Below are 12,803 nucleotides of genomic sequence, written 5' to 3' on the forward strand. Positions count from 1 at the left end.
CAGCTTGCAAAATTTCTGAAAATTTACCAACCATCGCTTGTGAGCTAGAACAAGCCAGCTCCAGCACATGCAGCCTGAACATATGATACTATTTGCCAAACCCTACATTGAAATCATTAAAAAAATCTGAGTTCAAGAAAACCAGCCCAAAGAGTCAAACTCTGCCACCCAATAAGAATCAGAATCAAGCCTACATACAATTCCAATAAGCAGAGAACAAAACTGGTACATCAAAATATTAGATCCAGAATGTAACAAATAAGTAAATCCAGAACAATTTAGTTAGTCTACTGTTTCCTCTACCTACATACTTAACTATGAAAGGACTTCAGTTTTGACTGAGCTCCTGGGAAGTTTTGGCATCAGTGTCCAAAGCCAATAACTGATTTTGACAAAGGAAATTTACCTGGGTATCAGTTGGTCTAGTTGCTGCATTGCAGTCATTGTCATCCACCACTGACATGTATGTCCCAATGATGCATTTCACTGCTCTTAGCTGGTATCCCTGTCCACAAGTGACACTGCACTGGGGGAAAGAAATAAAACAGAAAGGATATACAATCTAGCCAATGTTCTCTTTCCCTAACTTTACCTATAACATTCTACAAGAGAAAAAATATTTCCATCACAGTGGGCCAGATGGCTGGCACTCAAAGATATTACGTAAAAGCAGGTAATCCTACTCTGTACAAATTATACTAATCGATTATCAAGATATTACATGGAATTATTTCTGCCTCCCATTGGAATTATGTTTGTAGGAGTTCAGTTCCTTGACTGTGAACCCCTGGAAGGAGGGGAGTACATTTCAATCATTTTTACATCTTTCACACTCTACCTAGCAGAATGCTGTGGCTAAAATAGGTACTTTATATAGTTATTTGACTTCTGGAAAATTTTCCTAAAGCAATTATCAGAGTTCGCATGAATATTTTTGTATAAGAATGGTCTTTGCAATATTATTTATAAAAGGCAAAATATTAAAAACCACTTAACTAGGCAAGAACCAAAAGTCAATTAAATGCACCATGGCAAACAGATCATAAGGAAAATGTAGCCACTAAGCCTAATTGTTAGACTTAAAAAGCATCTAAAAAACAATAAGTAGAGGGAGTGACGTCATGGAAATGGCAGTTCAGGAAGCTCCAAGAGTTGATTCCTCCACTGCAGCAACGATTAAGCTGGCAAAAAATGGCAGAATCTTTTTTAACTCTGGAAGCTAATCAAACACTTAAAGCAACTAGGTGAGTGCTTACTGACAAATTCCAGTAGGAAAGTGTTGAGATAGTTTTGCTGATTGCCCCCCTGCCATATTACACGTTCCTCTCAAAGGCACATGGAACATTCTCCAGTACAGACCATATATTAGGCCACAAAACAAGTCTTAATAAATTTTAAAACCCTGAAATCCCACAAAGTATCATCTCTGGCCACAAGTAGGAAGAAATAACAGGAGGAAAACTGAAAGATTCACACATATGTGCAAATAAAACAACAGAGTCTTAAATAACCAGTGGATCAAAGAGGAAATCACAAAGGAAATTAGAAAGTACTTTCAGATGAATGTAATCAAAAATAAAACATAAAATTTACGTTTTAATAAATATAAAGATGCAGCAAAAGCAGTGCTCAGAGGGAATTTGTCTGTAAACATGTATATTATTAAAAAAAAAAGATCTCAAATCAATAACCTAACTTTACCCCTTAAGGAACTAGAAAAAGAACAAACTAAACTCAAAACTAGCAGAAGGAAAAAAAAAAAAGACTAGAATAGAAAAACAACAGAATCAACAAAACTAGAAGTTGGCTCTATAAAAAGATCAACAAAATTTATAAATCTTTACCTAGACTGACTAAAACGAGAGAAGACGCAAACAACTAAAATCAGAAATGAAAGCAAGGGCACTGCTGCTGACTCTACAGCAATAAAAAAGGATAATGAAAGTGCGGTGAACAATTATATGCCAACATGTTAGACAATCTAGATGAAACACACAAATTTCCAAACACATACTAATTACCCAGAAACACAAAAAATCACAAAACGTGACTTAAAAAGAAACAGAAAGTTTGAACAGACCTATAAGAAGTAAAAATATTGACTCAGTAATCAAAGACTTCTTAATAAAGAAAAGTCCAGGACCAGATGGCTTCACTGGTGAATTCTACCAAACATTTATAGAAGAATTAAGTACTATGCACAATAGCCAAAAGGTGCAAACAACCCAAATGTCTGTAGAGGGATAAATGGATGAACAAATTACGGTATATCCATACATGGAATATTATGCAGCCATAAAAAGGAATGAGGTACATATGTGTGCTACAACATGGATGAACCTTAAAAACATCATGCTATGTGAAAGAAGCTGGGGACACAAACAGTCACGTATTGTATGATTCCATTTGTACGAAATACTTAGAATAAGTAAATCCATGGAGGTAGAAAGCAGATTGTTGGCTGCAGGGGTGAAGGGGAAATGGGGAGTAACTGCTTAATGAGTATTTTGGGGTGACAAAAACGTTTTGGAACTAGATAGAGGTGGTGGTTGTACAACATTCTGAATGTACTAAATGCCACTGATTTGTTCACTTTAAAATGGTTAATTTTGTTTCGTGAGTTTTACTTCAACTAACAAAAAATTGATGAAATACAATCCTATTTTTAGTTTTTAAAACATAAGAAGACAATCATAAATGTATTAACTCTGCAGTGCAGAGCTAGGAGTGTGGTTTTCTTCTTTTTGCTAAATTACTTTTTGCAAAACTTCTCTTATGAACATGCGTTATTCTTCAATATTTTAAGAAAGTCTGTTGCCCTGAATTGCATGTTCAGTCAAAGGAGGGACAGATTTCTGGCTAGGACTGACCTGGTATAAACACACATAAAAAAATAGGCCTTTTAGTTCTAAAAGCTGTTATATTCAAATCTTAACAGTGGCCCTGAGCTGTGCTCTCCTTCTGCTATTATTTACAAGAGCTAGCAGATATGGACAAAAAGGAGGCAAGATCTGGGGCATGAGTGGACTCCCCCTGTTTATTAAGTGTGATCAAACATGATCAACCATTCTGACCAAGGATGCTGTGTAATGGAGAGGAAGAGTGCCAATGTAAACGGTAGAAATTGTAAGGGTGTAGTAATAACGCTGCTCTCACTTACTGCACGTATGTTGGAAATGAAGACGTAAGCTAGGGAAGAGGCTGTGGCTGGACAGGGTGGAGGGAGAGTCATTCTTAAAGAGATTACACAAGTGACAGCAAGCAGCTGCTTTGCTTCTCTTGGGAACGTGGAGTGCTACTTAAATAGTACCCAAACGCTTTTGCTTCTATATTAGGAAAGACTTAATTCCAAGAGTAGTGGCTTCTTAAATGCAAGCCCAAGGGAGACTTTCACTCTCCTTTAAGAACAGTTCAAATGACTGTGAAACCTACACTGGGGGCTTGGAAAAGATTCTTTCAAAGAGAGATGATTCCTGTAACCTTTGATCTAATTAATTCTGTTTGAAAAGTCTGAATAATTTATGAGAGGTGAACGTAGGAATCATGACACTGGGAGCCAAAACATCCCTTCCAAATCCCAGTCCAGACCCTCCTGCCAAAGACACTGGCGCTGGATCACATTCTGTAACAGACCCACAGCTGCACGCTAGTAGATAACATCAGCCAGGCACGAGATCTGTTGTGAATTTGTTCAAATTCGTGTGTGCTCAAGCTACAGTTTTAACCCAAGGGCGAAGACATGCACGTGGGTCTGGAAAAGGAATAATCAGCTCCAGGAGGCCAAGCGGCAACCCTCAGAAGTGGGGCAAAATGGTTGCAGAGTTTCCATCACTTGGCGCCACGGAGGTGCAGTGCGTGCCACATGCCATGGTGGTTAAATCCCGGCCGCTGGAACGTCCCTCTGCAGGCCCGCTCCAGATAAGAAGGAAAGAATGTAGTTAAGAACTTTATCATTCAAAATACCTGTCCCCAGGGACCTGCCTGCCAGGACGCACATTCTGGCTGCTGACAGGTCTGCATGGAGGCTGGCTTGGTCTCAGAGTCACAGATTCTATCGTTTAATCGATCTTCGCCAAACTGACACCAGACCTGGCGGTGCTTATGCCCTTTTCCGCAGGTGACCAAGCACTGTAATAAAAGGTACAGCCAGTCAGGGTCATTTCTGAACAATGTGCTATGGTTCCCGGGGATTAGTCATTGATTAACAGGACCAGGTGTTCTCTTTTCCCACAGCAATTCCTCTCAGTCGTTGCAATTTGTAAATACATCAAGGTTCAAGCTTTTCACGCATTCACTCATTCGTTCATTCATTCTGTATTTATCCAGGCTCTGGGACAGTTTCAAGCACAGAATAAACTTAACACAGCATCATGCTGTGAAATCCTGAAAAACAGCATTCATGGTTTGGTAGCATAAAAGTTAAGGGTGGGGAATTTACGAGTCAGACTAACCTAGTTTTTAATCCTAATACTGTTTTTTAATCAGCTGTGGATACTAAGTGATCTCCCTGTACTTCAATTTTCTCATCGGTACAATGGGGAACACAATAATGCCGACTGCCAGGAATTGTGAAAACTAAATAAGAAAAATCCAAGTGAAGTACTTAGCACATGCTCATTCAATGAGTCTTAAATATAATCTAAATAAATAAATAACATCATCATTATTATCTACTTTCATTGTAGAAAACTTGAGAAATACAGAAAGACATAAAAGAGAAAACTATAACGATCCCCAAATCTCACTACCTACCTAGGGATAATTATTATTAAAATTTTGCTGTTTTCTTCCCAGTCTTTTTAGCTATGGAATGTTGGATCATACTGAATATATACTTTCATATCTCCCACTTCCATTTCATTAAGTATGTTTGCAAAGGTCTGTTACTTAAGCTAGTATTAGCTATCTAAGTAGAACTTAAACCCAATACCTTCTTTCTTCTTTTTTTTTTTTTTTACTAAATACTAGAATTGAAGCTAAGGCCACGTAGTTAACATAGAACATAAGAACTAGGTTTGCTGTTAATTTGTCCAGGAGTCAGACACTGTTAACCACATGCACTGTTACTTGTCTGCCATTTCAGAGGCGTTAATAGTATTCTTTTACGATTCAGATTTTATTTAATGTTGAAAGTAAACAGTTAATATTGCACTTGCACGGATGAGATAAGGGAATGGATGCAGAAGCTGTAGCAGGGAAATACCTCTTTCGCCACATTCCTGACTTGGCCCATAAATGAGGCAATTTCTGTTCCCCTGCCACTTGCTCCCCTGAAGAAAGGTGGAGGGAGGCACTTGCTCGGTGAGAAGCTCACCAGGAAATACTGACTCTGTCTATAAAAGCAAGTTGCTGTCCTCGGGCCACCTATGCTACACAATGGAGGGTTAGCCTTATGCTTCATCGGGTAAGGGACAAGCAAAGCATACATCTGGAATACTCAGCCTGCTACTTTCTCTTTTTCCCAAGTTTTCCACTAGCAACTAGATGGGTAATCAAATAGGTCACTCACTGGGGTCTAATTCTCTTATTTCAAAGGTAAGAAATCAGGGAATCTTATTTTTGACTTCAGATCGAAGCCAATGCAGCTTTATAATTAATAAAGAAAGCCCTGATTTCCTTTATAGCAACTTAGCCAGGGCTCAAGGGGGAGGGAAGGTGAGGAGCTGGAGCTTCAAAAATCACTAACAGGGCTTCCCTGGTGGCGCTAGTGGTTGAGAGTCCGCCTGCCGATGCAGGGGACTCGGGTTCGTGCCCTGGTGCGGGAAGATCCCACATGCCGCAGAGCGGCTGGGCCTGTGAGCCATGGCCGCTGAGCCTGTGTGTCCAGAGCCTGTGCTCCGCAACGGGAGAGGTCACAACAGTGAGAGGCCCTTGTACTGCAAAAAAAAAAAAAGAGGAGAAAAAAATCACCAACAGAAGCTACTACGGTGGGTAATCCAGATAAACCCACTGTGACTCTGGGGTCGCCAGTGGACCAGTCATGTCCAGTGAAGACAGTCATGGGGCAGGGGGGAGACTGGAGTTGTTTCCTCAAGAGGAGGTGGGAGAAAGGTGTAGCTGGTCTAGCCTTGAACCGACCTGGGGGAGACTCAGAATTGAATATCGGAGATGAGCTGGGGGAAATAACAGCCTTTCCATCTCACCTCTGACCAGTCTCCTGATTTCCACTGTGGACAAGGGAACTCGTTGCACTTCTGAATGGTGACTTTCTCTTGATGCGTGCATTTGCTATCATCAAGTACGTCATTACGGGTGTTGACACAAATAGCCCTTCTCCGCTGGCTTCCACCATCACAGCTTTTAGAACACTGAAAGGACAAAACAAATGAAATAAAATTATTGCTGAGTTTCTCATCAAGCATGCTCAAGATACTGGCTAGGCTGGCTTGTCTCTTCCAGTCCTTAAGAAACAACCAACCAACAAAGTCTGGTCAATTCTAGTTGTTATTTTAGGGGGATCGGTTCATGTTACCAATTTATTTACCAGGTTTATACTGAAGTCAATATTAGCAAACTGGCAAAGGAAAACAAAATTGGACATAATTTGTGGGATATGAAAAAAGTGTTCTGTTGAGTTGTTCCACCACTCCCAATTTTCCACATGCCATGCCCACATCAGACATTACAAATCAATCATGGTACTCTTCTGCAGTTTTAATGGGGGCAGCCATTATAAATCAGTCATGGTACTCTAAATGGGATTTCTCAATGCAGCTCTGCAAGGAGCCATCATCAGCTAATCAGACTTACTCCAAGAAGAAGACTCTCTGAGTGAAAACCAACTTACTTCAGTCCAAGCAGAATAGCGCCAGCCACCAGTGTTACATTCTCCTGAGCATTTTTCCCGGTTGCTTGGTTTGGGGTGACTGCTGCAAAAACTGTCATCAACCTTCTCGGTCTTCCCATCTAGCCTGCTGTATCTGGCACAGTAGATGTCTAATGTGCGGTAACCCAAGCCACACTGGGCACTACATTCACTCCTGCTGGCCACGTGCCACCTATGCATAAACAACGGGGAGAAACCAACATTTCTATTAAATATATATGTCTTATTGAGACTCGACTGGTGGAAGAGTTGAGCTCTGTTTTCTTCCTTAACTCAAAGACCATGAAACGCAAAGCCACAGTCAGTTACTGAAATCCAATTTAAAACCAGCATTTCCATGTATTTTTCATGGCTGCCAATGTACACGTAAGTCACAGAGTGATAGTCAGTGGTTCTGTGTTTGTGAAGATTCTCCCCGATACAGTCAATCTGAAATTCAAGTAACCAAAAAAAAAAAAAAAGCATTGGAATTCAGCAGAGCAAAAAAAGTAATTTTATATTTAAAAGGTTCATGCAACCCAGCCTTTCATTTATCAAGGAGGCTGCTTTAACAGGGAATCACTGTTGGAAACAATCCCTAGGAAACCTACTTTATGTGGGCCTGTGCTGGAAAATGCTCAGTGAACATCCTGTGAATTAATAAAGGAATGGATAATTTGGACTATAATTGTGAATTTCAAGTATGCTAACCTGTGTACATTATTATCTGTGAATAAAGACTATAAGTTGCTTGAAGCCACAGACCGTAGTCTATATAACTCAATTACAATTTTTTTTTTTTTTGGCTGTTTAGCGTCTTAGTTGTGGCACATGGGATCTTTGTTGTGGCACACGGGATCTTTCATTGTGGCACGTGGGCTTCAGAGTGGGCGGGCTCAGTAGTTGCGGCACATGGGCTTAGTTGCCCAGCAGCATGTGGGATCTTTTTTTTTTGCGGTATGCGGGCCTCTCACTGCTGTGGCCTCTCCCGCCGCGGAGCACAGGCTCCGGACGCGCAGGCTCAGCGGCCATGGCTCACGGGCCCAGCCGCTCCGCAGCATGTGGGATCCTCCCAGACCAGGGCACGAACCCGCGTCCCCTGCATCGGCAGGCGGACTGTCAACCACTGCGCCACCAGGGAAGCCCAGCATGTGGGATCTTAGTTCTCTGACCAGGGATCGAACCCAAGTCCCCTGCATGAGAAGGTGGATTCTTAACCACTGGACCACCAGGGAAGTCCCACAATTTTTTTTTTTAAAGACTAATTTTTTTTAGAGCAGTTTTAGGTCCACGACAAAACCGAGAGGAAGGTACAGAGATTTCCCACATACCCCTGCCCTCACATATGCAGAGCCTCCCCATCGGCAGCACTCCCCACCAGAGTGGGACATCTGTTACAACTGATGAACCTACGTTGTCACATCATTATCAACTAAAGTCTATAGTTTACATTAGGGTTCACTCTTGATGTTATATATTCTATGGGTTTAGACACATGCTTAGTGAATATATATCCACCATTACAGTATCACACAGACGTAAAACTCCTCTGTGCTCCACCTATCCATCCCTTCCGGTCCCACGATTATTCACTTTTAAAAGTAGATATGAATCTAAAAAATTTTTGTCAACTTTATATCCCTAGTACCTATAAGACTTTTTTGGCACACAGTAGGTGCTCAGTATGTACTGATAAATCAAGTGGTTCTTTTAATGCTCCAGCAGTGGAGCTAGAGCTTAAAAAAGAAAAAAAAATGCTTAAAATGAATAGAATAGTCTAAAAAATGAGCTTGAAACGTGTTTCGTTGATCAAACTTAGCAATCCCAAAAGGATGATTTCTTTATAATCTTCATTTGAATTTGCTCTTGATCGTTAATTCTCTCTTGCTCATAAACTCCGTGGCTTGCCACATACCAATGTCCTAAAAGTTCTCCCTTCTACACTCAGGAAGAGAAGAAGAGCACTGGACACAAGCTTATCTTGGAATTTCTCACAAATGCTCAAAAGTAGGTCAGAGTTGACCCACTCCTACATTTGGCATGTAAAGTGGGCTACTGAGATTTTCCATGGGAGTGACATAGTATTTGGAGGATTTATTTCTAACCGGAACATGTTACATGGGGATTGTAAAACAGTGCTTTATCTCATCCTGTCAAAGTTTAATCTGGGCAAACTCTCACTTCCCTAAGGAAGTGAGGCAAAAAATGTGGACCAATTCAACAGAGGCATCTGGAACTTTCATCCGCCCTTTGATTCTCAGCTACCTTCTCTTTGCCTTCATCATTTCCTCGTGGAAGGGTTATTTTCCATCCTGGATAAGGGAGCCAGGAATCCTGCCCCCTACAAGCGCACCAGCAGCTTGGGCTGGAAAAGTGTACCAGAGTTTTCCTGATATTCACACAATCCCCAGAACCCAGGCAGAGAACATGGCGTAGTCTGTGAAAAGGTCACAGCACTGCTTTAGGAAAGTTCTCAAAATGCTATCACTTAACACTTCACTTATTATCACACTGGCAAGTCATCTCACCTTCAGTGTTCTGAACTCATTCATTCATGTCATGTAACAATTGTAATGTGTTACTATATTGCAGAAAAGCAAAGTGTCTGTTAATAAGTGGAAAACAGAAAAGAATGTATGTCTCCAGTGGGTGTGTGGAGCATTGTGGCATTAAATAATCTGGGGAACTACTGATTTAAGCAAGTTCCTCTATTGCAGAACTTCTCAGGGCCTTCAGAATGTTAATCTGAATTACAAATCTTCACATAGTGGAGAAGACAGTCAGTAATACTTCTCACACATACTGGTTTGCCATGGATCATCCTGTTCAACTAGCATTCCATAAAAATGTTTTGGGAAAAACTGTTGTAGAGTTTGAGCAACCAGTATTAAAAATCTTCTCTCCAATCGTTCAGTTTTGCACAAAGATACTTGGCAATTATTAGTATAAATCATAAAAACAGCCACTGTCAAGTTGACAGAGAGAAGACAGACAGTAATGCCTTCTTTGGGCTCAGTTTCTGCCTTTGCCTGTTTTTTCAGTAAACAACTTTATTCTTCCAACAATCTGTAAATGCCAGTAAGATATGAGCTTGAATGCTGACATATAAACACAAACTTCTAGGGACTTCACTGGGGGTCCAGGGGTTAGGACTCTGTGCTCGCACTGCCGAGGGCCAGGGTTCAATCCCTGGCTGGGGAACTAAGATCCCACAAGCTGTCCAGTGCAATCAATCAATCAGTAAGATCTACTTAATTTCAGACATGAGCATGCACCTGTCTAGTTACGAGGCTTTAAAAACTAATCCTAAACTTCCCCTTTTATTCTTTTTATTTCTAAATTCTCCCCCACAAGGTCTGTCACTTCTACCATAGACACATCTACCAAAAGGCATGGCTAAAATTCCTTCACTTTCTTTTCTTTAATCAGCCAGAGGTGCTATCATCACCCAAGCCGGTTCCCTGAGCTACTGTCCTCCTTTGGTATCAGCAGAGTTTAAGGTGTTTTTTTTTTTTTCTTTTTTTATGTTAAGTATAAAAAAAAGCAGGTGGCTTTCTCCAAATGGGGAATTTAGAATAGTACCTTTGATATACCTACTATATGAAATGCAAAGACTTTAAGACCTGACTTTATTTACCTAGTTATTGTGAAATGAGTTTTAATAAAAATCAGAATCAGAAAGTGCAAATACAAGCTCAACACTTATTAGCTAAGTGACTCCAGGCAGGACACTTAACCTCACAGAGGCTCAGCTTCCTTATCTGTGAAATGGGGGCAAGTAGGATCCATTTCATAGGGCTACTAGGAGGATTAAATGAGACAAGGCATGTGTAGCATTTAACACACATGACAGGTACTCACAAAAAGTAGCTGCTGCTATTATTATTATTATTACCCTTGGTATTTTATTCTCTAACCAAGTTCTGAGTAGCATGTAACTCCACGTAAACCATTAATACAAAGTGAAAAGAAATCCAGTTGATATCTTCATAATTCTACATAAAAGTATCATGGATCCAAGGCTACCTTTCAGTGCATTCACTTTGTACAATTTGCTTAATTTTTGTTCTCTGTCAGAAAGCTTCCAATGCAGGAGAAACTCTGGAGAACATACAATTCGCCAGCATCATCACCAACTAACGGCAGCTTATTTTAGAATCTGATTGAAGTGAAAAATATTAGTTTCTCGAAGAAACAGTTCAAACATGATCTCCACCTCAACTTGGTGCTCCTTGCATAAACTTTAAACAGGGTTCTTCAAAAATCTTTTTTTTTTTATGGTCATGTTCTATTACTTGCGGTTCTTTGTACAAACTCGCCTTCCTTGGGATTATAAGAGCATGCTCAGCGCTGCAGGCAGGTGTTCCACAATATCTGCACTGATCCTTTGAGACTCTACCGGCCCCAGCTGGATTCAGTCAGTGGGGAAGTGAAATCTAAGGGAATGCAAGTAGGGCGGGCAACAGACATGGAGCAGAAAACTCCTCAGAGTTATTCCTTTTCACCAAGAGAAATGGAAACGCTTGATAATTCTCTATTCACTCGCCATTTCTTGCCTCAGATTTCAGATTTTTCTTAAATATAGAACTGTTTGCATATCTAGATATCTCTATATAAATTTTCTTCTAGTTCCCTCCATAACTCTACATTAGTGCGTTGCAACTTTCACGTATGTAAAAGTTCTCATCTCATACTGGGTGATAAACACTGTGGGTGGATACAGAGCATTATGGGTACCTTGATGGACGAGGTTACCTCTTTTCTGCTGCCTTTCCAAACAAACTTTTGCATTTGACGTAACGCCCTCATAATAACACCTATGCAGCGAGTTGTGAGGGTCAAATGAGAACGTTTTTTGGCAAGTGCCATACTCTAGTAGTTGTTTCTAATTCTCAGGATTAGAACCAGAAATCTGCAGGTATGTGTCTTAATCAGTTTCAGAGAGATGGAAAATGGGCTAAAGCTTATTTCACTGAAACACAAGGAAGGGGGTCTAAAGACTAACAACCACACCTGCTTCTCACATGCAGAGACCTCCTACAAAACCCTCACAACTCAGTACTAAAGACCATGAGGAAACACTGGCCTCACCTCAGGTCACAGTCTGTGCCGCAGGGTTCAGTAATGGGTGCTGGCTGGGGCAGCCGATCACATCTTTGATCAGAAACTGTAAGCTGATCAGATTCCCTGGTACAAACAGGTTTTCGTTTCCGCTCCCCTAAGCAAGGAGGAAAAAAATTATTCAGACAAAGTAGCCTATTCCATAAACTATTTAGACCAGGGACTGGCAAACATCTTCTGTAAAGGGTTAGATAGTCAATATTTTTGGTTTCGTGGGCCACATGACTTCTGTCGCAGCTACTAAACTCTTGTTATGGGGCAAAAGCAGCTGCTTACAAATGTAAAAAATTGGTGTGTCCGTGTTTCAATAAAACTTTATTTATAAAAGCAGGAAGCGGGCTGGATTCAGCCCACTGGCTGTAGTTTGACAACTCATACTGTAGACAGAAGGAAACAAGATCAATCACATAATACGACTACTAAATCTATGTCTCTGGAAAATCAGCTTGGCAGAGCTGATTTTGCTTGGCTTCACACATAACGAGGAAACTTAGCATATCCTGAATCCCTTGAACAGCTCAACTTGCCAGCCCAAAGTGACCAGATAGATGCAGAGAAAGATTAGAAAATGCAGGCAGATCGAAAGGTTTATAGATTGCATGTATTCGGCTGCTTCCAAAAATATAAAAAACACCTTGAATCCCCCAAACTCAACCTAAAAGTAGATACCTTGGCAGGGTTTGCTGCATGCTTGCCAGGGTCCATGACTGTTCCAGTAAAACTGTTGGGGTTTGTCTTCAATTGGAATGTTGAAAGAATAGCGCACATCGGGGTTGTATAACTTTCCCACGGACAACACCTGGGATGTGCAGACAAAATGGAGAGGATGTGTGTGGGCCTGGTGATTCTTGGAGTTAGAAAATGGGCATGGGCTCAT

The 12,803-nt window shown here is 40.8% G+C and overlaps 1 protein-coding gene across 3 annotated transcripts in view; it reads right to left on the minus strand.

The window, feature by feature from the left end:
- Positions 1-12,803, minus strand: part of ADAMTS9 (ADAM metallopeptidase with thrombospondin type 1 motif 9) — a 168,999-nt gene that overhangs the window by 89,918 nt on the left and 66,278 nt on the right. For all 3 annotated transcript variants that reach the window (XM_027121317.1, XM_027121318.1, XM_027121316.1), the window contains 6 exons: positions 12,596-12,725; positions 11,897-12,023; positions 6,788-6,998; positions 6,144-6,308; positions 3,964-4,128; positions 407-526 (listed from right to left, as the gene is read on the minus strand). In XM_027121317.1, coding sequence (XP_026977118.1) covers positions 407-526; positions 3,964-4,128; positions 6,144-6,308; positions 6,788-6,998; positions 11,897-12,023; positions 12,596-12,725 — 918 coding nt within the window. The remainder of the gene's footprint in view (positions 1-406; positions 527-3,963; positions 4,129-6,143; positions 6,309-6,787; positions 6,999-11,896; positions 12,024-12,595; positions 12,726-12,803) is intronic.

This window comes from Aethalodelphis obliquidens, unplaced genomic scaffold (assembly GCF_003676395.1).
Source record: "Aethalodelphis obliquidens isolate GAN/ISIS:26980383/991018 unplaced genomic scaffold, ASM367639v1 scaffold22, whole genome shotgun sequence".
Taxonomy (NCBI): Eukaryota; Metazoa; Chordata; class Mammalia; order Artiodactyla; family Delphinidae; genus Aethalodelphis; species Aethalodelphis obliquidens.